The 24,708-nt window shown below is 37.2% G+C and overlaps 2 protein-coding genes across 2 annotated transcripts; both read right to left on the reverse strand.

The window, feature by feature from the left end:
* Positions 1–2,443: 2,443 nt before the first annotated feature.
* On the reverse strand, positions 2,444–10,148 carry LOC306760420 (vacuolar protein sorting-associated protein 26B-like). Its single transcript, XM_079246254.1, has 6 exons — positions 9,441–10,148; positions 6,302–6,458; positions 5,956–6,120; positions 5,193–5,368; positions 4,925–5,067; positions 2,444–2,792 (listed from the first exon to the last, which is right to left on the reverse strand). The coding sequence occupies exons 1-6, from the start codon at positions 9,661–9,663 to the stop codon at positions 2,655–2,657; spliced, it is 1,002 nt and encodes a 333-aa protein (XP_079102380.1). The 5' UTR covers positions 9,664–10,148; the 3' UTR covers positions 2,444–2,654.
* A 1,560-nt stretch (positions 10,149–11,708) lies between these two features.
* On the reverse strand, positions 11,709–21,401 carry jam3a (junctional adhesion molecule 3a). The gene is made up of 9 exons (XM_079246605.1): positions 21,297–21,401; positions 15,992–16,063; positions 15,773–15,886; positions 15,419–15,571; positions 14,137–14,339; positions 13,501–13,600; positions 12,580–12,706; positions 12,405–12,456; positions 11,709–12,016 (listed from the first exon to the last, which is right to left on the reverse strand). Exons 1-9 carry the CDS (start codon positions 21,343–21,345, stop codon positions 11,981–11,983), a joined length of 906 nt encoding a protein of 301 aa, XP_079102731.1. The 5' UTR covers positions 21,346–21,401; the 3' UTR covers positions 11,709–11,980.
* Positions 21,402–24,708: the final 3,307 nt, after the last annotated feature.

Raw genomic sequence — 24,708 nt, forward strand, 5'->3', positions numbered from 1 at the left:
TTTGTCTAATTTCTAGTAAAGGAAATCTTGGTTTTGATAGTTTTAGAACTTTTCATTTGATCATTTTCAAAACATGCACAAGTTTCATGAACTGAACGGAGGAAGCTGTTGCTGAATTCTGGTGTTTATGTTGCAGGAAGTGATGTTGAAAAGTTTAAGGTGGTTATCTTAGAGAAGTCAAAGTTTGTTTTTTTTTGTTTTATTTTGAGTCATCATTTTTAGAAATTGATGAAATGAAGGAACTTTGCAATCCCAGAATTCATTTACATGTAAAACAGGTTGCCTGTTACTCTGTAACTTTATCATTTCAAATGTTTAAGTTGTTCTGAATAGTTTTACCAGTGTGACTTCTCTTTAAAAATCCAACAAACATTGCATTTTAATATTTGCATATTCATTATGTTACAGCTTCCCAAGAAGACTGCAACTAATACTTTTATTTTTAATGAAAGTGTTCAGTTTAATTTCAATCATATTTATATTTCTTCATATAAAACAGCAGCACAAAGCACTTTACATAATAAAAAAAACAACTTTTGCCAATTAAAACCACATGCCTTCACACACCCATGTAAATAGCCTACCAAATAAAAAAAGACATTCATACATTGTCACTCACTTCAACATGCATGAGCCCCCTACCCTCCCTTTTCATGTTTCATATTATATTTAAAGTTTTTAAGAGAAAATATTAGCTATAAAACATATTGTTCTTGTCAAGGCAAAGCTGAGAATGTGCATAATGAGCCATAACACAGCCACTCCTCACATCTTCAGTAATTGCTGTCCACACTTCAGGAGCTGATAAAGTACGTTCAGACATTTGGATGTTGTCAAACTCTTCATTGAGAAATGTTCCCTCCAGATCTGAGACTGGTATTTTTTTTTTTTTTTTTTTTTTTTTTTTAAGCATTGCTGAGTTGGAAGAATCTCATCCTTGTCAAAAACTGACTTTTTTTTTTTTTTTTTTTTTTTTTGTTTGTTTGGTGTCACATTAAATAAACTCAGCTATAAGGGAAGCAATAAAACTATGACACAACGGCTGTGGAGTCAACCAACTTTTTTTTCCCCCATCTAACAGTCTAACCAGAAACTTTGTTAAAAAGGTGTAAAAAAAAAACAAAAAAAACAATGTTGGCACCACTAATGGTTTCTTTCTACGCATCACCAGGAGATCCTAGAACGACAACAGTACACACACACACACACATACACACAAGGTGCCTTCTTTTATTCAGACCAGAGCAGTCAGTCTGCATCAGTCTCAGCAATGTCACACTACTGCTACAGATGCAAGCTCCAGGAAAAACTTCTTCCACTAAAGACCAGCCTGGAGCGGATCAGTGGTTCTGACAGCTGTGCGAACATGCAATGATTTCACACTGCTCCTTCATTCTTTCCAGCTGCAGACCTCAAATGGTTTTAGTGAAGGCCAAGGGTTTGTCACCTCAATTAAACACTGCACAACTTCGGAGAAAATCATAGTTCTCAAAAGTTGATGTAAAAGAACGAGCATCTTACTAGTAATTTAAAAATACCAAAGAAAAGAAAACTAACTACATACCAGTGTATTTTTGCACAGTTCATGGCACATTCAATCATTTCAGCAACACAACATCTGCGGTTTTTTTCATTTGGCATCAATTTATTGGACTTTAGGGGACAAGGAGTTATTGATTAGCATTTAGCAAAAGATAATTCCACTGTAATTTTTCTCTGGTTAAAAGACTAAAATCATGTTAGAGGCAGGAAGATTTCATTTGCTTAATACACAACATAGGCACAACTTTCAAGTCTCTAATAAAGAGGATACAGAAGACTCTGTACAATCAGACCTTAATAAAACACTTTGACAGCCTTTCTTAACACCACTGGAATGCTGAGGTAAAGCATATGGACATGAAAGGTAAGTTTGTATCACTGCATACTGGATAATCAATGTATACAAGGTGGAACAGGATAACAGGTTTAACTGGTCTTATTTACATATTTAAAAAGAAAAAAAATCTGATAATACCTTAACCGTCCTACTTAAATAGGAACAGAAGATTCCAGTTTCTACTTCCGACATTTTTGTTCAGACACACATGAGAAAGCGTGTTCAGCAAGATAAACCAGTGCAAAGTTAACTGTCATTTCTTGAGTCTACAACAATGTCAATGAATGCTTTCATTAAACGTGGAATGTCAGGTTTGCGTGGTTGAAAACTTGTGACAGATCATTTATAATAACAAAGAGGCTGGAAATCAATTAATCTCAAAAGTGTTAGAATGTAACAAACGAGGCTTTAAAAATGCAGGAATTTCTCATGATGTTACTCAGCAGACATGGCGACAGGTGAGTCAGAAAAACAAGATGCATGAACGGAGGAGGACAGGACCAGCAGCCTGAAGCCACTCTGAATGCTTCATGCAAATTGTTTCATAGTTGACACACAGATTTAGTGTGCGTTTGTGTGTGTGTGTGTGTGTGTGTGTGTGTGTGTGTGTGTGTGTGTGTGTGTGTGTGTGTGTGTGTGTTTGCGTTGGTTCTCCCTTCTTCCTCCTTTCACCAGCAGCGGCTCCAGATAAAAACAGCTGCCTCGCCAGATGTTGCACAGTTGTCGGGTATCTCCGCCACGGACGCTGACGAGTCTTGTGAGAGGAGTGCGGCGGCTATCCACTCTCCTCCTTTGCAGCTTGTTCCAGCGCGCTCTCTGAAGCAGCCGAGCCCTCGAACCTCTGAGAGGCGATGGCGGCCTGGTGGGACATGCTCTTCCTCACCACGTCTCCTTTCCTCCACAGTGTGATTTCCTGCAAGGGTGGAGAAAATAATAGGATTGGATATTTACATCTGCATGTCTTGATGATAATAATGCCTCTGTAAATCCATGAAAGCTTATTTAGAAATGAGAATTAATTGGTTCAGCGAGAACAATTGTTTTGTCCTACATTTGTCCCTTCCCAACTGCATACAGCTCACTTGCAAATGCAGAGAAAACACACGGCTTTTTATATTTATAACTTTATATTTATAACTTTCAAACGGTAACATTTTAATGCTAATTTTAAATTCCATGCATGCAGCATTTACTTAAGATTGTCTTTTGTTGCTGCTGTACCAAAGATTTGCGTCGTGATTTAAAAAAAAAAGCATAGATTGTTTAAACAGAAACGGTTATGTTTAAAGTGTTATGAACACACCTTTTCTACAGAATCTGGTCTTTCAGGAGTAAAAATGGAGATAAGTTTGGTACTCTTATCTCTTGTCTCTAATGTAAAGTACATAAGATTGTAAAATTCTGGAAAAATCTTGAAAAATTTCAGCATACAATCTGAAAAAGGCGACAACATACAATGAATACCTGTGATTTTGGGGCCCTCGTGGCACAAAATTATAAATAGACCTGATCTTTGTGGGGATTCACACTTTAGAAAAAACTAATTCATTTGCCACTGCATACATAGAAACAAGTAAAAAAAAAAGAAAAAAAAAAAAGGAACCACAAATGACAATGGAAAAGAAAAATGTACATACAAATAAGATGCAACACTGTGTTTTTATAAAAAAAAAAAAAAAAAGCCTATCTGTGAAAGTTTCATCACACTGAAAATCATGTTTTAGTTTTGGAGAAAGACTGACTTGTTTCAGGCGCCAACATGCCGTTTTCCCTTCCTTACTTGCCTAAATGCAGACTCCTCGCATTATTCCCGTCTCTCCTGTTCTTTTACCTCTGACCCTGAATCTGTTTGCAGCGAAATATTTTGAAGGATGTTTGAATTTGTAAACATGCCCAAGAGGAGAGAGCGAAGCGAAGCGAGCGGAGGTCTGTCAGAGGAGCTATAAGCAGCTTTTTCCTAACACTGGTGAGTAAACTGAATTAAAAATACATGCATGAATTTCAAAAACAGGTTTAATTTTTATTTCACAGAAATATAAATGGGTAAATGATGAAGATAATGATTATATTGCAGAAATAGTCATGTTTTACATCTGTTTAAAATGACTTTAAAACCTGTACCTATCCCTACTCTGTTGTCACCTCCTCTATGGTGGGAACTGCAGAATTTTCCCATTTTCAGAGGCAGGGGTTTTAGGGTACCCTGAAGGGTCATGTGTGAAGGGATCTTTTGTTTCTAGGCTATTTAGCCTCAGAACAATGTTTCCTCTGACCCACAGAGGAAGGTTAACTTCTATTATGATGCAGTTTCATGCATTATGCAGCAGACTGCTGCTGGTTGTGACTACAGCAAGAGCCCCAGCATCCTCAGCTGTGGCTGCAGGGACACAAGTGTGCATCATTGCATATTAAGAGATAAAACAGAGGAGCTGGTTCAGCAGCACTGAATGCTGAAGAGAGCGCGTAGCTGCAATGACAGATGTCACAATGGCTGCCCTAAAACTGACAACATGCAGAAGTGGTGCTGCATTAAAGCTGCAGTGTTCCTGTGCTACAGTTTTAAGTTGGTAACAGATCATATGGACACTGCAGGAAAGCTGCAGCTGTTCTCACGGCCATCAGCTGGATGCAGTCACAGATTCATACGCGTTTTAAAATGAATTAATGAGCACTAAATGGAGCACTTTAAGTGTAACATCAGCTCCTCACTTTGTAGTAGATCCCTTCACTGATAGTACACTTAAAAAGGCAGACTGACACAAACTGGTCGTATTGATCAGAGGGAATGACATTCTCTTTTAGTTGACATGAGTTCAAAAATTAATGGACTCTAATAGATCAATTTTATAGATGAATTCAGCTCCATGTGTTGGAACAAATGCATTTTTGCAGCTAATGTTTCAACGTGTTAGGCCAACAGGAAACAGATGCAGTGCGTTCACAAGCAGCAGTTAAGCAGGAAACATGCCATTTCTCTATCTGACAGATGCCACACTGGGATGCATAGAAACGCAGACTGATGCAAGCTGAGATTTGAGCTTCTACCTGCTGTTTGAAGTAGCGTCTCTCCTCCTCATCGATCAGCACCAGGTTCAGGTAGTAGCGCACAGAGAACTTCTTGTTTATATCTCGCATGGTGGGAGTCAGATCGTATCCAGCCAGAAATAATCGGATGGGAATAGACTCCCCTAAGAAGGAAGAAAAAACAAAAGATTACCATCCACGCAGGGCTGGGCAAGGTTGTAGTTGACTGAAGAGGAATTTGTTACATGTTATGAATCATTTAATGTGATTATGTATTGGTAATGTTTACCCCTGACCGGTGCTCCATCCATGATCTCGTACTTTGCAATAGTGTCGTTTTCATGGTAAACACTGGGGCCAGTGCCTGTCGTCTCACGTTTGATGATGTCAATCTCCATGTGCTTTATCTTAATCCTCACCAGCAGGAAATAGATTTTTCCAACAATTACATCTTTCAGATGGTACCTGTTGGAAAACACATGACAAAATGAGGCCGGCTGGTGGATAACCAAGCCCACAGTCTTCTCCAGTGTCAGGATGTGAAGCATTCTGCTACTAAGAAACACCAAATAATTCCATCAGTCAACAAATAAATGAACTATTCAACAGAAAATTTACTTTTATTTTCATGAGAATTTACTTGCAGGTATCGATTCTTGCAATAAAAATTTATTTGAATAATTTTGATGGGAATATCTTTGTTGTTTTTTTTGTCTTCCTCTCATTCGAGCTGAATTTTAATCTTTACGTGTCTGATCAACAGTCGGAAAGAGCAAGACACTTTCAGATAAACTTCCTGTTTTTCTAACATTTTATGAATCAACCCATAAATTACAAAGACTGATCATGAGAAATATATGTGCTGTGTTTATAAATGTATAGTTGTCCCCACTGTTAGAGCAAAATAGTTCACAATTACTGCCAAGTACCACCCAGTAACAACTGAACATCCCTTTCTCCTGACTATGTCATTTAATGTAAACATATGAGGATTTAGGAGCTTCAGCTTGTTTGCTGAAAATAAGTGCATGTTGCACTCAAACAAGTCTTACTTGGATTTGTTGTACTCAAACTCAATGTGCAGACAGTCCTCAATCCCAACTTCCATCTTTATAGAGGAGTTGAGCTCAGGATATGTGCTCAGCGTGTGGACCACAATGTCCATCTCTTTACTGATGTCGTTTAGTCTTCTTGTCACTGTGGCACGAAGAAAATATCTGAAAAAGTGGATAAATACACACTGACAATTAGCTCAACATATGTGTCCTGCAGACAACCTGTCGCAAACGTCAGGGGTTCAAATGTTCAGTTTAAATGTAACTAAATAACAGGCAGGTTAAAGTGTGACACGTAAAATCCCCCATCTCCTTGTCAAGCAGAATTAATGATGCAACTTGCCTTAGCTTGACATTCTGGCCTGTGTAGGACTCGTAGGGCTTCTCAACATGAGTGAATTCAAAGTCGAAGGTCTGCGACTGAGTTATTTCACCGGGTCTCGCAAGATCTTTCACCAGGGAAACAAATTCATGATGGTTTCCCCTGTCGTAATACAGCTCTAAAAAGGAGAGGTGAGAGTTAAAGAATTGCAACAATATACCTAAATAGAGTCCAAAAATCTAACTCCTGTACCACAGAGAGCATTACACAAAATTAAAATTTAATCCTAAACTAAAATATGCACACAAAAATAGTGCCGATCTGTTACCAAGGAGATCAAACAAAATTCTCTGACAGAAAATCTGTCCTATAAAAAGGTAAGAACAGAAAATCTGTTATTTAGACAGTCCTATCAGGCGTGGCTACTGTGAAGTAAGCTTTTTGATTATTCTTTATACCGATGAAGCTAAAACAAAAAAATTTTATATATATATATTTATATATATATATATATATATATACACACACACACACATGTAAAAAAAATGATAGAGAATTCATAAAAAACACATCTTAGACCAGGGATTCTCAATCCTTTTCCTCGAGGGCTGGCTTCCTACAGGTTTTCCAGGTGGCCCTCCTGGAATACACTTCTACTCAAACTCAGACAAGCTGTGCACATGTCTGCTAAATACACATGAATCTAAATCAGGTGTGTTGCAACATATATACTTGGAAAGCCTGCAGGATACCAGCCCTAAAGGGACCAGGACTGAGGATCACTGTCTTAGACGTTGATCAATGAAATATTGTGGTTAAAAATCTTTATTCTTATTCATTACAATGAGAAATGTTTTGAGAACATATAAAAGCTTAATGATAATTCAAAGTCATGGGGGGCTGGACTCAGGATCATACTCCAATAAAGAAGGTGGAATAATGAGACTACAAGCTAACCCAACGCCTGTGGAAATTCCTCAAGACAAATTTAGCAAATTGAGCAAATTCAAATTGAGCTTCAGGAGTGTGTGTGTGTGTGTGTGTGCTCCATGACCCAGTATGCACTCCCTACAACATCTGAAGATGCATGTTTTCCAGAAGGATCTTCTCCTAGGCCTGGATAAAAACATCAACCAACCCCTGCACAGTTTCTGATGCAACACTGCTGCAGTGAAAGGAACAAGACATGATGTCCCAGAGGTGCTTGACCAGATTCAGGTCTGATGAATGAGCAGATCAGTCGATAGCATCAATGCCTTCATCATGCAGGAACTGCTGACACACTCCAGCCATATTAGACTGAGCATTGTCATGAATAAGAAGAAACACAGAAACTCCAGCAGCATATGGTCCGACAAAGGTCTGAGGATCTCATACCAGTATGTAATGGAAATTCAGGGTACCATCCCTTCCCAATCATTAACCACACTGATGGTGGAGGATGTTAGAGACAACAGAATGTTCTCCACAGAGTTCCCAAACTTTCCAGAGTTTCTCATCTGTCTCATGTGCTCAGAGTAAACCTGCTCTCCTAAGTGAAAAGAACAGGGTGCCAATGGCAAATCTGCCAATCCCAGTGTTCTCTGGCAAATGCCAATTGGGCTGGTATGGTGTTGAGATGTAAGCACAGGCCTCATTTGTGGATTTTGGGTCCTTACACCACCCTCATGGAGTCTGAGTAGAAGCATGCACATTAGTGACTTGCTGGAGGTAATTTTGTAGAACTCTGGCAGTGATTCCTGAGCAACGGAGCAAATAGTGGTTCTGCTGCTGGACACGGCTCCATCCAAGTAACCAAGTAGCTCCACCATGCTCTTAACACTGTGCTGGTAGACACAGCAAACATTCTTACCACAACATACATTGATGTGCCATCCTGGATGAGCTACACTAACTGTGCAACATTTGTGGGTTGCAGACACTGCCTAATGTTGTACCACTCGTGGTGCGGTCTCAGGCAAAATGCAAACGTGACCAAAAAGCAGCCAGAAAGGATAAACACAAGGAAATGATCTGTGGCCACCACCTGCACAACTCTTCCTTTACAGGGGCTGTCTTGCCAATTGCCTCCCACTTACACTTGTTGTCTGCTCGATTAGTACAACAAAAATTAAAATTGATTTACAATCAGTGTTATGTCCTAAATGGACAAACTGATATCCCCTGTACAAAAACACACAGAGGAGAGAGAAAAACCCCACACTGAAAAAGAAACTTTTTTTTGTGGATGCATTTATTTTATAAACCTACAGTTCACATGGAAAGTGTGAGAAGATGAGTGACTGCAGTCAAAATGCAGTCACTCAGATCAGCGATGTGTCTCAATCCTACAGGTTTATGATGAAGTAGGTGTGTTTACAACATGACTTCTAAAGCAACCTGAATAACACATTTCACTGATGAGATGTTTGATAACTCTGATATCAAAACCACCTATCCTGATTCATTCTTAAACCACTTTGACCACTAAAGGTTTCATTATGTGTGAAACAGGCTTAAAGGACTAAAATTGGATATTTCATTTACAACCACACAATTCAGCGTTAAGTCATCAGATTTTATAAGCTAAGACACAGAGACATAGTGAGTACATGCACATCATAAATCAGCAAGCCCCAGTCAGACAATGCCAGTTCCTCAAAAAAGTAAAGTCTTCCATCCTGTTTTAGAGAATAAAAATATGTCCAGTCCTCAATTTAATGATTGCTCTAGTAATAACATAAGAGAACATGGACTAGACTTAGGTCTACATTCTTCTTGGAAATGTCCCTGTGATGGAAACAGCTACAGGCCCTTTAAAACCATTTTTTGCTTAAATCTTTAGGATGCTTAGAAGTGGGTATCTCACTCCAGCATTTTAGCTGTGTTCCTAGGATGATCAGCTTGACAGGGAAAAAAATTAAAATAAACACCAAAATCCTTTGCAGCATCCTCTGTTTACGACTAAACACCTCTTTTGCCATTTGTTGTACTATCTGGTATGTCTTTTGCAAGGCAACATGTATTTTAAATGAGCCATGAAAATAAACAACACACATTAGAAACTGCACATATCTAAATTACTGCTTTCCACAAACTTTTCAATTTTGTTGACTCAAAACAATCGACTGGGGAACACCTGTCTGTACGGTGTACGTTAAAAAAAATCATTTCTACTCACCTATTTGACCGACAAATTCAATTTTGATGCCATAGTGCTCCAGCCTCTTTCCAGGGTTCTTCAACGTGACATTCACCTTCCCGCTGACAGTCTCACCGTCATAGAAAAGAAAGTATTTGTCTTTCTTTCCATCTTCGGTCTTGTGTTCAACCTTCTTCCTCGTTTCAGCGTCATTGAGGACTACATCGATTTCTGCACTTTGTCCAAAACTGAAGAAACTCATTATAACGCTCCGTTTGCGGTAAATCTTAATCTCATGCAAGTTATTCTTATGGTTAAGTTACTCTGGCTCGATAGCAAACTATTGCTAAAGACCTCGACGATGTTTTCAAATGTAAAAACAATCACAAATTAAGGCCTGCAGGGAGTTAAGAGCTCACTTCCCTTTCTGAGCACAAATTTCACGGTTAGGCATGGGAAACTCCACAGATATTTCACAAAGAAAATATTGAACTTCAACTACATGTCAGTACTCACGACAGAACTAGCAATGCAATGGCAAAAAGAAAACGCTCATTAGTTTCTCCATTAAAAAAATTAGCCGCTTCCCTTTCTTCTCTTCTAAACTCCCAGTCACTATTAAAACTGCTTGTAATAATAGTTTTTAGAAAGAATAAAATCAACCTGCGGTCGGCACTTTTCACGCAATGTGAATGTATATTACATGTTTGAGCTCTGACAGAGAAGACTGTGTATGTTGTCAAACGACCAAGAGTGATGTTAGCTTACGCTGTCTGCGCTGGCTAAAGTACTTCCGGGTAGGGTTTTCCAAAATAAAGCCGGAAGTGAAAGGTTTCAAATTTATCGTTCAAATAAACTTGCCACAGAAAAATAGGGAAATTCGTATATGTTACAATTCTTTTTTGTTGAAGTAATACTTCTTGAAATTAGATCAAATATAGTTGGAAAGTCAGTTTGTACCAGTTTTAAATGTTATATTTGTAAAGAAAAAGTGTGTGGGATAAAAAATAAAAAAATAAAAGCAACAGTAGCTGTAGCAGTGCCTGACAACTGACCAGGTTGGTGACCACTGACCAGCAGAAGATGCTGTGCATCTTCACACTTCAATCACCCAGTCCACTAAAAGACAATAAACTAGTCAATGGCAGCAGTTAGATTATTAAGTTAAAGGGTATAAATTTACTAGGAAAAGGAAGTTTAGAGAAATGAATTAATTTAGTTTTTTTTTTTTTTTTTTTAAAGTAGGTAAATGTGTGTTTAACTGATTTCTTTGTTGTTATAATTGTTTACATAAATATTATTGTATTTTGTAATGTATGCATTTAAGCAACATTGAAACAGACATGCACTATATGTTTTACTGTTCATTCTGTGACTTTGTATATATTCCTAGTATAAAAAAGACATTTTAACATTGTAACATACCTACTACGTCTCAAATCATCAAAGACAAAATCTGGCCAAATGCTAAGTAACTTTCAGTTCAAATGTATTTAATAGTAACAAAATAAGAGTAACATACAGCATTAATATCAAATGAACAGCAGACATTTTACAGCAGTTCCTGAGTTGTTACACAAAACATCAACACAAATGTCTGAAATGACATACTGTTATTGACAGGCTCAACACTGCAAACATACACTCAACAGTATATACTGTGGATTAATCTCCAACTAACAGGTTATTGCAATATTTACAACAAGGTATGGAGTGCAATGCATTAAAATAAAAAGAAAAACGTATGTGTTTATGTACATATAATACTGAATATGAACTCTTGACAATATGCTCAGTATTTACAAAATAACTGGTAAAGCACAAAAGGTCACTTATACAAAGAAACGGCACTCCAAAAACTCATACTTCACCATCTTCATAGGACATTAACTTTGCAGCATAGTGGGATACAGGGTATTCAAATTTATAGTTTAAAGTGTAATTATGCATATATGTTACCAGTTGCGAATATATTGAAAGTCTGATCAACTGTGCCTTATGTATTTTTACTGATCAACCTTATAGTCTGCTACTAATTGCCTGTATATCTACAGTATATACAAAGACATGTTTTGACTCATCTGCATGTGAAAATAAATGAAAGACGTGTTTGTATGGTGAAGAGTTGTCAGACAATTTCACAGTAAAAAATCTAAAGGTTATCAAAAAGGACTTGTCAGAAAAAAGGTGTGGGAATGTTGTTTACAGTAACTGGTGATAACACTGACAGCCAAATATCAAATTTCACAGCCTTGAAATGCTTATATTGTAAGTTACAATTATGTTGGAAAATGAGTAAGAAAAAAAAAAAACAAAAAGAAGAAGTAAACCCAACTACTTCAAAGAAAAGGATACAAAAGGAGGAAAATGAAAAAATTGGTGGCAGTATAAATATATATAAATATATATATATATATAAAGAAACCTGTGCCACAAATTTAATCAGTAATGCTTTGGCAAGTCAGTTGATTTGATTTTGATGTGCATCAGAGAACAATGTGCCATGTTACACCTTAACTTCATCACCTGGAGAATCATCACAAGAGCTTTCATTTTTTGCTTTTATTCAGTGCAGGATGTCAAATGATGAATGAGGACTTGTGTCGAAAATGTCCCTGTAAAAAAGAAGCACAGAATTAGTGTCATACTGCCCAGAGTTAAATTTTTTTTTATGAGAAATAAGATATAAGGGGCATATCATGCGACATGTTGATGACAGTCAGGCTTCCTTGAAGCATTAATTGCTTAGTTAAACCTGACGACAGAAGCTGTCACAGTAATTTTGGTCTGTCTTTTTTTTATCTAGAATTTTCTCTCTAGCTTCTGTAAACACTGTGTATAAAGGGATGTACTATGATGTTGCTTATGGACAAAAAATTCCAATATTTATTTAAAAGAAAAAGCAGTTTTTACAAGAATTAATCTTACTTCAGGGTCAACAGAAAATTATTAGGCTAGTAATGTGTATTCTTATGCAGGAAATGCTGTGCATGTTTTGTTTACCTCATCCGCATCACCATAATCAACACCATCGTTTTGTGCTGGCCAGTTGTAGCTGTAAAGGGTAGAAAAAAGAGGAGGAAAAATAAGAAGAAAAACAATGAAATACTAAAATCTTTGTTGCACAGATTTTTTAACAGTTCTTCTGCCTTTCTTCAGAGCCGCACACTGTACTCACTTATTTTCAGTGTGATCTTTACTATGAAGGCACATGCGTCTAAAGGAATAAATGCAAAAAGCCAAAATGATGAATAAAGCCAATCCAGCAGCCGACTTGAGGAAAATTCCAAGGATGTCCACATCATCTGCAACAGGAAACATAGGGTAACATGAAGTTCCCATGAAATCATATATGCTTTTACTAAAATTCACATAAGGAAGTGTCCCAATGCAAAGAAAAAAAGGACATTTTATGAATTTTTCATAAGTCAGTTTATGGTTTCAACTTGTTTTTATTTTCCCTTTTGCTCCTGGATTTTTTACTCTTGATTTCTTTCACCCTTAACGAACCCTTTTGTGAGTAAGACCTCTCACTGAGAGCCTACCTGGTTGTAACCCCTGCTTAGTTAGTACTCAACCCATTAGATTTGACCTAACAGGTCTCTAGAATTTGGGACCTCATTCAGTAACCCTCCACACATATGATCTTTTAACCAATGAGCTGATGAATTTCATATTTTATTATTATTATTATTATTATTATTATTATTATTATTAATAATAATAATAATAATAATAATAATAATAATAATAATAATAATAATAATAAATAATTTTACCTAACTATAAAGTCAATATGCCAAGCAAAAACCTTCATTGCATTTGATCAAATAAAGTAAGACAGCTTTGGTTGTCTGATTTCCAGACATGGTGAAAAAAAAAGAAGTACATTGGTACTGCAACCTTCTGCTCTACACAGCTTTCTTTTCACTATAAACCCTTACTGGTTTCTCTTCTACACTCTGACAGCCTGTCCAGGGTGTGTATTCAGGGTTAGTGAGCATTTTAGCATTAATTCCATCGCTCCACTGACCACTGACAACAGAAACAACTGTGTGTATGAAATCCATAAAGCTGTTCATGTGTGTATGTCACTCACAGACTTCCATTATTTGCGGAGAGCACTGCGCATGGCCTGCATCGTTCTTTGCCTGGCAGTAGTACTCGCCTGCATCTTCTTTCCTCACGCGTCGAAATTTCTGAGTAGAAAATAAAAAAGACAGATGTACTATATGAACACAAAGCAATAGGATGACTTCATGAGGTTCTGAAAACTGAATCTGCTGTAATGAATCACCATATGGACCAGACAATATGTTTGGCTTTATGGTATGATAAATGTCTGACTTCTACCATATGGGAAATTTCTATGTGGCTATGAAATCTTTAAAGTAAACCAAACATGTCAGCTTGACTCTGAAAGCAACATTATCCTGTTTGCATATGCTACAGTTTTTTTTTTTGGTAAGCTTCCTCACTGGTTATCTTTACACACAGGAATTAATCCCGCACTTAGTCATTCCATGGTTAAGGTTTTATTCTGATTAAGCTGTTTATGTTACATAAGCTGTAATTGATGATCCTGAAAGCAGAAAGAGCTTCATTCAAAAGAAGAAACATCCTCAAAAAGTAGTTAATTTCCCAAAATGTAGTGAGAAATAATAACTCTTATTCTGTGATAGTTTGAACAGATAAATGAATAAATGTTGCGATAGTAGGCAAGGTTGTGGCTCACCAGCCCTCCAGTGTCGGGATTGATGCTGTAAGAGAAGTTGACAAATCTTGGGCTGTTTTTGGGATCCTGTGGAAGCTCCTCATTGTTGTGGAACCAGCGATACTGGGGAGCAGGGAAGCCCTCATTCTCCAGACATCGTAGCTCTGTTGAGGTTCCAACTGTGACAGCCTCTGGTACACTGCACCGTGGTACCACAGGCTTCACTGTGTGCACACAAAAACTCCCATTAACCTTCAACAGCTTGTATATGTTCACAGTCCCTGTTATTTAAAACTTCTTTGTAAGGAATAAAGACTTAGCAGCAAGTAAACAAAGTCCTCCTTCTGGTGTTTTTAAGCATTCATTTGAAAATGTTGTGCATTAAATGTGATATTCTGACTGAAACATAAAGCCTGACATCACAGAAAATAATGTTTTTACTCACTTGCCGAGCATTAAATGAGAAGATTAATACAGATGTGACAGAATATCATTCCCACTGATATGTGTGTGTGTGGAAGATTTCATGTCTCCTGCCACAGTGATAGGCTGTGAGTCAGAGAGTTGATACTCAGCAAGTATGTCTGTGTGTGTCTTCATACTGTGTTGTGCTCATGCCACAAGCAGCAAACACTGCTGGCACTTATTCTTTTGGGTTTCTCTGTGTGCAGGCTGGGGCCTGCTCCAGAAACTGTGTCTAAGGACAAGGTTAAAGTGAGTAGCCAGCTGGCCGGTGGTGGTGGATGAGAGTTCTGCCATCACATGATTAAACAGTTTTCCCACTGACTGTGATGAGGTAAATGGGCAGAGTAGTGGACCTTATCACAATAAGCCAACACCTCTTCTTTGTCCAAGTAGAAACAGTCTCTTCTTCTTTCAAATTGGTTTAACATATACACTATCTTCAAAAAACCCACATATTCCCTTTTTATTGAATAATTAAACTTTCAACGTCCTCTACACAGTATTTTACACCTTACTGAATAATGAACAAAGAAGCTTGCAAGCCCACTGCATAGTATTGCAGCTTTCTGTCCCTTTGGCCCATTAGCTTAACCTACAAGCAACTCCCACTGCAACAACTGGTTGCCAAGCAACCTCACAGTCACTACAGTTGAATGCAGCTTGATGTTTTAGGAACAGAGGGGTATTGATCTTCTCATCTAACCCTGGATGTGAAAATGAGCAAAAAATGTCCATGTGTACAGCTCAGATTTATAAAGCGGATTATAATTAACATATGATCTTGTCGTTCTGGTCAGTCGTGAACAGGTCAGTGGTGCCATGCATCTACTCTCCATACCTCTAACTGCAAGACTTATAAGTATTTCATCAAAGTCTCTTTGATCATCGATGGCGGCGACTTCGCAGCGGTACTCTGCCGTATCTGATCGAGTGGTGTTGAAGATCAGAATGTTGGCTGGCTCTCTGAGTTGAGCTCTGTTCTCCAAGTCCCCTTTTTCAAAGATAGATAAAAAAAATTACAATAGCTCATTCAAAAACACAGTTTTACTTCACAGCTCAGGCAGAGTTGGTGCCAAGTTCTTTAAAGGTACCATTCATTTGGTTCAGCTTGGAATTCTGAGACATTGCTTTGGAGAGCTGTGGTCTGCCAGTTGAGGGGTTTTTACAAAGTCTTATTTTCCTAGAGGTTTACCTGCTATCTTGTTTTGAAAGTAGACATAACTGGGGACACCATTTTTAATCTTTTTCCATTCAATCCTTGGGTTGTTTGTTGAAATAGACTCTATTAAACAGGTCAATTCGATAGCTGTGGAGTAAACACAATGCGTGAGAGACAGAGTAAGGCAACCCAAATCAGCTGAATAAAAAAAGGTACTTTGGCTAAATAGTTTAGAGTGATCCTGCAACTTACGCTCGAATTCATTTGCCCAGACAATCTTGTCTGTGGTTCGGAGGATTACCCCAAGCGATGATGGAATGTGGCCTGTGGCGAAAAAAGAAAGAAGCAACACACTAAAACGCTGCGTGACCCTGATTGCAAACACGAGCATTTTCATCAGCAGACATTATCAACTGGGCATGTTGCCTAATAACCAGTGGATTAAACTGATAAATAAGAGGAGTGTGAGAGCCTTGGGATCTGGTTTAGTGTGAAAATATCATTAATTACTTCCCATTTCTATTTAAGGAAACCAGCGCCTGGGGCTAAAACGCCTATGATCTACAGTTTAATGAACATGTGGACCACACAGAATGCGGTTTTAGATCAAACGCATAACACAAAGATTCTGACTTCATGTTTAATTTGATTCCTCTCTGGTGGTTATTAAGATGAATATCTTGATCATAATAATTTGTTCAAAGATAAAGCTAAATACCAAAAAACTGTGAAGGTAACATTAAACTAGAGGTGTAAATATTTTAATAGTTTCTTTAATGTTTTGGCTTTGATTCAACCCACTGCATCTTTGATTACACACCAACTAAAAGTGTTGATTTCAGGCTTTTTTTTTGTTTGTTTGTTTTTTGTTGTATTTAAAGTGGTTGTTAACACACATATTTGAGTGCATTCAGCGGTTCAATGAGGATGTGCTGCACACACGGGTAATATTTCAAGACAGGATTTAGTCTTTTTGCAGCCTTCTTTTTAACTTGGAACTCATTATTGATAATCATTTAAAATTCTGATGCTTTTACATAACGTCATATCAAATACATGAGAAAATAATGAGTGTTATCAACTGATTTAAAATAAAAAATAGAGGTTAATCAAAACTGTCAGACAAAGAAAACAAAGACAAGTTGCGTTTGGATGGTTAATTTCTGTAAAATCACGGTGAAAATGTGATCAGCATCACTGGTTTCCATTGCCTGACTTGCATCAGGATGATGATACGCCTCTGAGGAAAAGCTGGAAATTGATTGATGATGTGTCACCCATTAGAGCAGAAAGCTCACGTTTCTTTTCCATGAAATGTAACTCAAGTGCCTGAATAAATGAGCTACAAAGCACAATGCTTTTCCCTTTAAAGTGTAAGGTTTAAGGTTAGGGGAAGGGCTTTGCACAATTCTTACACTTATTTCTACTAAGGCTTACAAAATAAATAATTTACCAAGGTCCCAAAACAAATCAAAACAGAAGCATGAAAATAGCTTAACAGTGGGAACGTGCTTGCTTTTGAGCCATGCTTAATCTACCATCTAGTTTTCCCTCTGGCCCAAACACACAATACTTCATGTACTTTAAGTTCAGTTCCTGAGTAAGCTGCTTCAAGCAATCAGTGTTATTTTATAGATGACAGACTTTAATGGCAAGTGGTTTAATTCACAGGTTTTGTCAAAACTAAGCAAGTAGAATGTTAACTTGAATTAAAAATGAGTAAATTTAAAAGGGAGTAGAGTGTACGGTGTAACAACACATTAAAATAAACAAATCTGAAAATTACAAGTCTGTTTAAGCCTGCTAAGGATAAATACAAATTATTCTGCCTTCTACTGGTACCCTACACTCAACCTTTTTTGTCTGAGTCACATCCAAATGCTGTAATTGCTGGGCAAACATGCTAATAACAGCACCCACGCTGAGTAATGAAGGCATTCCTGCACCCAGTGGGGGCAGTACAAAGGGTTTAAAATGAGGGCAGAAACAAGACAATAATAATCAGCCGGGCATCTCCTGAATACAACGAGACATGCCTGTGTGCCCGAGGCCCTGTGCACTCAGAGGTATTTATTCAAAGCAGCCTTGTTAGCAGACGAGTGACCCTGAGATGGGTTGCACACAATGACAGAGGGAGCTAGCCTATAGCTGATGCTCAGGCGGAAAATGAAGAAAACATGGATTCTGCCAAAGCATCCGGTCCTATAAGCACAGCTGAGGACACTGATGAGATTTGACTCCCAGGTCTCAGCTTCCGTCTCTGTTGCTGACTTTCCCACCCTGTACATCAAGATCTATTTTTACCACAGCTGTGACTGGACATCCTGTGAGACAAGAGGAGACCTCGTCCAACAAAAGCTCTCTCAGCATATGCACGTTCTGGGCCTTGAATCTGCTTTCTAAACCCCTTTTCTATCACAGCTCAGACAGCAGGGCTAAATCAGGACTTTAGGTACAAAGCTGGAACAAAAAAAATCTAGCTCTCCCCATATAATATGACACTTAATCAAATCCGCTATAATAACAGCCGCTTTCACAAATGTACGAGTTGCAACACAACTGGGTGTCATGTGTTAATTCTAAGTTCAGAGAAAACAAGATTAGCTAGAGAACATCTGTTTTGATAAGTGCTCACAAAAGGTCACTACCCTCATGTTCATTTAGCCAAAAAAAACAAAGTTTCTAGTCCTTCTTATATGTAATACAAAGAACTGAATTTGTGGTTACAGGGTACAGATTAAATACAAACTATGTACCTGTTGCAAAAATATTAATACGTTAAGTTTCTTCACATCCAGTACCAACAAAAAAGCTCTAAAATATAGACCGTGGGAAAGATTTACAACAGCCAATTAACAAGACAATGTGCAACTAATTATTAATGCAAGCTTAGAATAAAAGCATTCAGACAACAATGTTTTGTCCCCACATGACACAATGTAGGCTCAAGAGAAAACAGTAGTTCTGATTTATGAAAATAATCTCAGCACTAGCTGGAAAGCAAACAAAGCCTCATTTTAATCCCTCTCTTATTGTAAAGCACATACAAAATGGGTCTATAGCCTGTTCTAAGAGAAACCTGCTTTTAAATAGCCAAATTCTGCAATCCTCTTATGTGCTGAGTCGGAAAACAACCAGCCATCCCCATCCCTGCAACAAAAGTTGGTGAACAAGAGTGTCTAAAAAAAGCTTATTCCCAGACATTCCAGTGCAGTCACTGCAAATATGCTAAAGGCTGACGATGGAGCGCTGGGATTCACAGGGTACTGGAGTGACTGTGTAAAAATCCTTCCAGTAGATTAGATTGAGACAGTCATGTTGTCATTATTTCTTAGGGGAAATGTAAGAAAGAAACACATAAAATGTGTTTTTATCTCTCTTTTTTCTTTATTTATTTAGTTTTCAATCAATAGAGGCCACAAACATGAAACAGATTAATCACAGTAGGAGCCAACAAACATAGAAGATTTATCTCTGCAGCCTTGCTGTCCTGTTAGGCCCCAGAAAGAATTAAAGATAATCTAATGTAGAGATACCAAAGATTTTCTAAATACAAATTATTTCAACATTTATTTTTTATTATTGTTTTGGAAGATGTAAGAAAAACAGAAGTTAGTGTTATTTTTTCAAGCAGAATTAAATCAGAACATTTCATAAAGTTTATTTTATTATTATTTTTTTAAATTAAATGCCTTTCAGTGAAACTTGAATGCATCTTCTCTCTCCATGATCTCTGGATATGTTTTGTTTTTTTTAATTTACCAATAAAACTCTAATCTATCAATTACAAAAAATGACTAATATATCAAAATGCAAAACCATATTAACTGCTTATCTAGACATGTGATGCTTATCAGACATCACATTATTTTAGTTAGACAAAAGAGTTGACTAGCAAAGAGATTTTATACACTGATGTGATGCTCTCACTTTGTCACAGGCATCACTGAAGCTGCAGAAAAGGAAAAAATGTAAAGATTACCATCAAATACTCTTAAATCTGAATAAAAATAAAACAGCATTACTTTGATTTCATTTTACCTAAATTATTCTACCTTATACCCTGCTAATGTCTCTCAGGCATTATTTAAACAATACTCATGCTCCTTATTCATTATTCAAACATAACAGCAGTCTAAAACTTGAGGTCAGACTTAGCTTGTCAAAACATGTCTAAAAGCATGAATGTTAATGATTTCTCCTGTTACTGAAGCTGTGAGCAGCATTAACCCACTGCATTACCAATCATGTAATTCCTGGCTATCAGTACCAGAGGAGTTTGTTAGTAGAGATGCACAATATGGCATTTTTGCAGAGATTAAACATGCTGATACTTTCCAGATCATTTTGGTCATAGCTGACCAATGAAAGCACCAACTGTTTTCCTTGCAGAAAACAACAGTCATATCAGTAAAGGCATTGCCAAATTATTATGTCTATTCTAGAAGTGGAAATAATGTATAAAGAAAAATAAACAATATTGCACTCATTGGGCAAAACAGTAAAACTACTTCAAACACAGGTAAATGACACCATGTCTGTATTGTGCGATGTGTTCAAACTAAATCATCACATCATTCTGATCCTAACAGGCATGGATGAAACTCTGCAAGAGTCAGAGCAAATCTGACACTCTGAATACAATCTGAATATCATTACTCATTTTAGGTAAATACCATGCATTGTTTTTGAAGACAAATACATAAAATTATCATTGTGGATCTGTTAACAAACGAAGTTTTGCACTTATATTGTCAAAATTTTCAACTCTATGGCATCCATCCCACAGCCAGTTTGTTAAAAGGGAGGGAGGATAAAACAAATAAAATTGTTTCAGCTGATCAGCCTAAATCATCAGCTGCTGTTGTATGTCATCATCATGCTGACCCAGGACCTGACTCAGTAATGACAGCCAACTCAGCATCATATAGATCAAGGGATCAAGACGGGTCATTTGAAAGTAAAACAGGATTCAAGCCAGTAAGTTTGATCTGACTGTGCTTTTGTTTTCTACAAGATCAGCTCAATTAAACAGGTTTAATGTATTAATGCAGCAGATGTATGATACTCAAGTAGGCCTGGGATTGCTGATACCCAGAGGTCACCACCATATGGCTGCCCCTTTGCTTTTATGACCAAACCGTTTTCACTCTGGAAATTTCCTGAGATACAATGACCAGACATAAGCAAAAACACGTTGCTTATATTTTCCTATAAGAAAGAAACGCTGTGATATATTTTTTTCTGCTATAATATTAGCAAACTGTAACATTTAAAATCTTATTGCGTCTTTTTAGCTAAATTATACACATTTTTTACTGTTAAAATGTCACAATGACAGTGAAAGCACTCGTAAAATAAAAAAAAAACAAAAAAAAAACTACACTTCACAATACCGGTAATTAAGATCAGTGGCTATTTCACAGCCTGTTCGTGTCAAGCTAACCTCTGGTGTGCCATTAGCCCTGACAGTCCCGTTGTTTCTTTTACGGACGGAAGCCTCACCTCGTTAGGCACGTCTTAAGGATAGCTGTCAGAAAAAGGGAGAATAACTTACCTAGACTGATGTACAGAGCCAAACAAGCAACGAATCTCGCATTCGCCATCTTGCAGCGTAGTGATTTGTCGGCTACAGCTGCACACACTCAGCACCTCTGAGAGGTATGAGGATGGGGGCAGAAAAGACTGGTGGATGTTGCCATCGACGAGTTTCCATAGCTACAAGCGGGCTTGTGTGAAGGTGCCCTGAACGCTGTCTGAGAGGCGGGAGGCGGCGCCAAAGAGGTTCTCCTCCTCATCCGCCTCCTTCATCCAACACACGCACACAATTACAAGCCCGCATAAACTCTCTCACAGGGTACTCTGACCGTATGCTGTCGTGGGAAACCGGTGACCTACACCCTCTAGTGGTCAGGAAAAATTAGAAGCCCATAGCAATTATTAGATTATCTCTTTAAATATGCTTTATTTTCGCTCATCTGTTAATTTTGTGCTTCTTTGAGGTAATTTTGCATATCTTTATAACCCGACATGGAGTCAGCCGATGTCTCAATTGTTTTTTTTTTTTTTCTGTCTCATTTTTTTTCAATAACAAAAGCACAAACTGAGCTGCAGTCATAGCTCATTTAGCTTGGTCACTGCGTTTATCTTTCTTTTCTTTTCTTTTTTCTTGTGGAAGTGTTTTTGGACACACAATTTATCCTGGAAATGTTTGGGCATGTTATGTTTGTTTTTATAAAAAGTTTAAGTTGGGGTACATAAATTAATTAAAGACTTAAACTGCAAGCACTCAACTGTAGCTTGGAAGTATTCCGATGTAAGGAGGATTTGCACAACTTTAATCTGCTAAAACCTACTTTGGGGGGGTTCAAATGTACTTGGGAAAGCTAGCAAATATACCTTAACCACACCTTGTTGAGGTCATTCTTACCTACACAGTGTGTTTTTGGTACCTGGCCTGTACTGTTACACAGCCATAAACATCCCTGTATTTACAGTTACAAGGGAGACAAGTCAATTGTATTTCCTTTAACCTCTCAGAATTCATCCAGATTTTTCTGCCATCTGTCACGTAATCAAACCACCACTGGTCCTCTGACATAAGAAACCATACCATGCTACCACGATGTCTCTGCATGTCTTACAGATGATGTTAAGCCTGTGATCATGAGCTTGTCTAAGTCTTTTCTAAACATTTATCATCCCATCATTGCAGAGGATTTACATGTGTCATCTGTCTAAAGAATACTTTTCCAGAATGACTGAGACTTCTCTTTTTCTTTCTTTCAGCCTTCTAAACTGATTTAAAAAATATCTATATTAAAGAAGCATACATCTTTTTATCCGGCCTTTTAACCAAACCTGTCCATGAAACAACTTTTAAGTCTGTCATTCAATTACACTTGAAGTCCTGAAATTGATGGTTCAGGTACATAAAATAATTGTAATTTTGAAACATTTATTTGAATTTAGATACAATATTATGAAAGCCATATCCCCAGAAGAGATTAGTGCTTGACATAGCAAACCTATTCAGCAACCTTTTGCATCAAGCTTTTTGTATTTTATCTACTTAATGTTTTGGCCTCTATGATTTCACTGAGGGGCTCAACTTGATTGATTATGTGCATTAAAAATTCCTGCAAGGGCATCAAGGTGGAAGTTGTACTCTTCAATGACCAGAGATGCTTGTATGTATGGATCAATGTGCCAATATGCTCCTTGATCTGTAACATGAATACCAATCTTAGGTCCTCGGGGCCAAAAAAAAATATAACTGCTCCAGATTAAAACCCTTAATATGTAAAGTTAAATAGTTTTCTCATTTTCTCATGATCAGTAAAACCCTCTTTGCAGATTCAACACAGCATTTATTTGAATTTTGCATTTATTATTGGTAAAAAAAAAAAAAAAAAAAAAAAAAAAATATATATATATATATATATATAAATAAATATATATGAACAGTAGGAGGCAATGTAAACCCAGAAATGATTACATCCAATCATTCTTTAAGTACACCCATGTAAAAGCATTATCAAGTGCAAATTTATCAAGTGCGAGGTTCTGGATATTCATGGTATTTGTTGTACATTATAAATTTACTAAAAATGCCCTCACAGTGCCTCCTTTAATCAAATGCTGAAAAAACCTAATCTGAATTTAAAACATTGTTACAGTGAACTGACAGCCATACTGATATGTAAAATTTAAAAATCTGGTCTATTCACCCAAAAATGAAACTAATGGTCTTTGTGAACATCCCTGCAACATCATAGCATCATGCTCAGCTGTAGTAAACGTTGCTAGGCAATCATTCCTGCACTATGGCACCCTTTGTGGCAATTGCAGTCTCTTTGTTCTAGTCCAAAGAATGCTGCATGGTGTAATAAGATATAACTACAAAGCAATATAAAGGTTTGGAAGAAATGCTGGGGGAGCTTTATTTTGCTATTACATTCAATCACATAAAGAAAAATTGAATATATATGTACAGAAAAACAAGCTATTTAGCTTGTTTGTACTTTTGTTAAATACAGTGAGTGCATTTCTGAATCAAATAAGTGATACATTTCAGTGAGTCCAGCTTGGCAAAATGTTGTAAGAGTTGCTTGAGCCTGCTTGCACGCATCATTTACACTGAGAACTTTTATATATTTGAAGATATACATAATTTAGTACCATCACTTTGGATTTAATATCCCCATCCAGTTGCACACCCAAGGGCCTTCTTCCTGCAAACTTGACAGACACATCTAATGGCGACTGAGGACAATTTAAGTTGTTGAAAAAGCATAGGATATAAAAGTATAACAGAAACTAACATCATGGATTTTTTTACATACTGCAAAAAAAGATTAAAATACCTAAATTTATATTCATAAATAAGTTTTAATATCTGGAAATAGTCTATGCATTGTAACATTTTTTTGTACATATATATATATGTATTATAATGTATAAAAGAAACAACACAGTGAATAGTACCATTTAACAACATCAGTTAAAATGTGGGCTAATCCCTTATTTAATCAAGGTAAGAGTAAGTAAGTCATTTTACTCTATATTCTTGATTATCTCCTTATCTGTCTGTCTCCATTACACACTTTTTTTTCATTGTACTGACTTTCCTGATTCATATTTTCCAACCAGATTTCCTATTGTTTTCCATTCATGTCTTAAATGTACCTGAAAAGAGGGTTAGTTGTTAACTTGTTCTTATGCAACTTCTTCTGAAAGCCAAAGTAACCTGTGACATAGAGTGCTTATATATATACTTGCACTCATAAACACAAAGGGGATGTGAACATTTATATTCCCCCTTTTTTTTTAACTACAACTTTAAAACACCCGGTGATGGACTGGCGAGCTGTCCAGGGTGTACCCTGCCTGTTGCCCAAAGCCAGCTGGGATAGGCTCCAGCTTCCCCGTGACCCTGAATTGGAATAAGCGGTTCAGAAAATGAATGA

The sequence above is a fragment of the Telmatherina bonti genome, assembly GCF_933228915.1.
Source record: "Telmatherina bonti genome assembly, chromosome: 9".
Taxonomy (NCBI): domain Eukaryota; kingdom Metazoa; phylum Chordata; class Actinopteri; order Atheriniformes; family Telmatherinidae; genus Telmatherina; species Telmatherina bonti.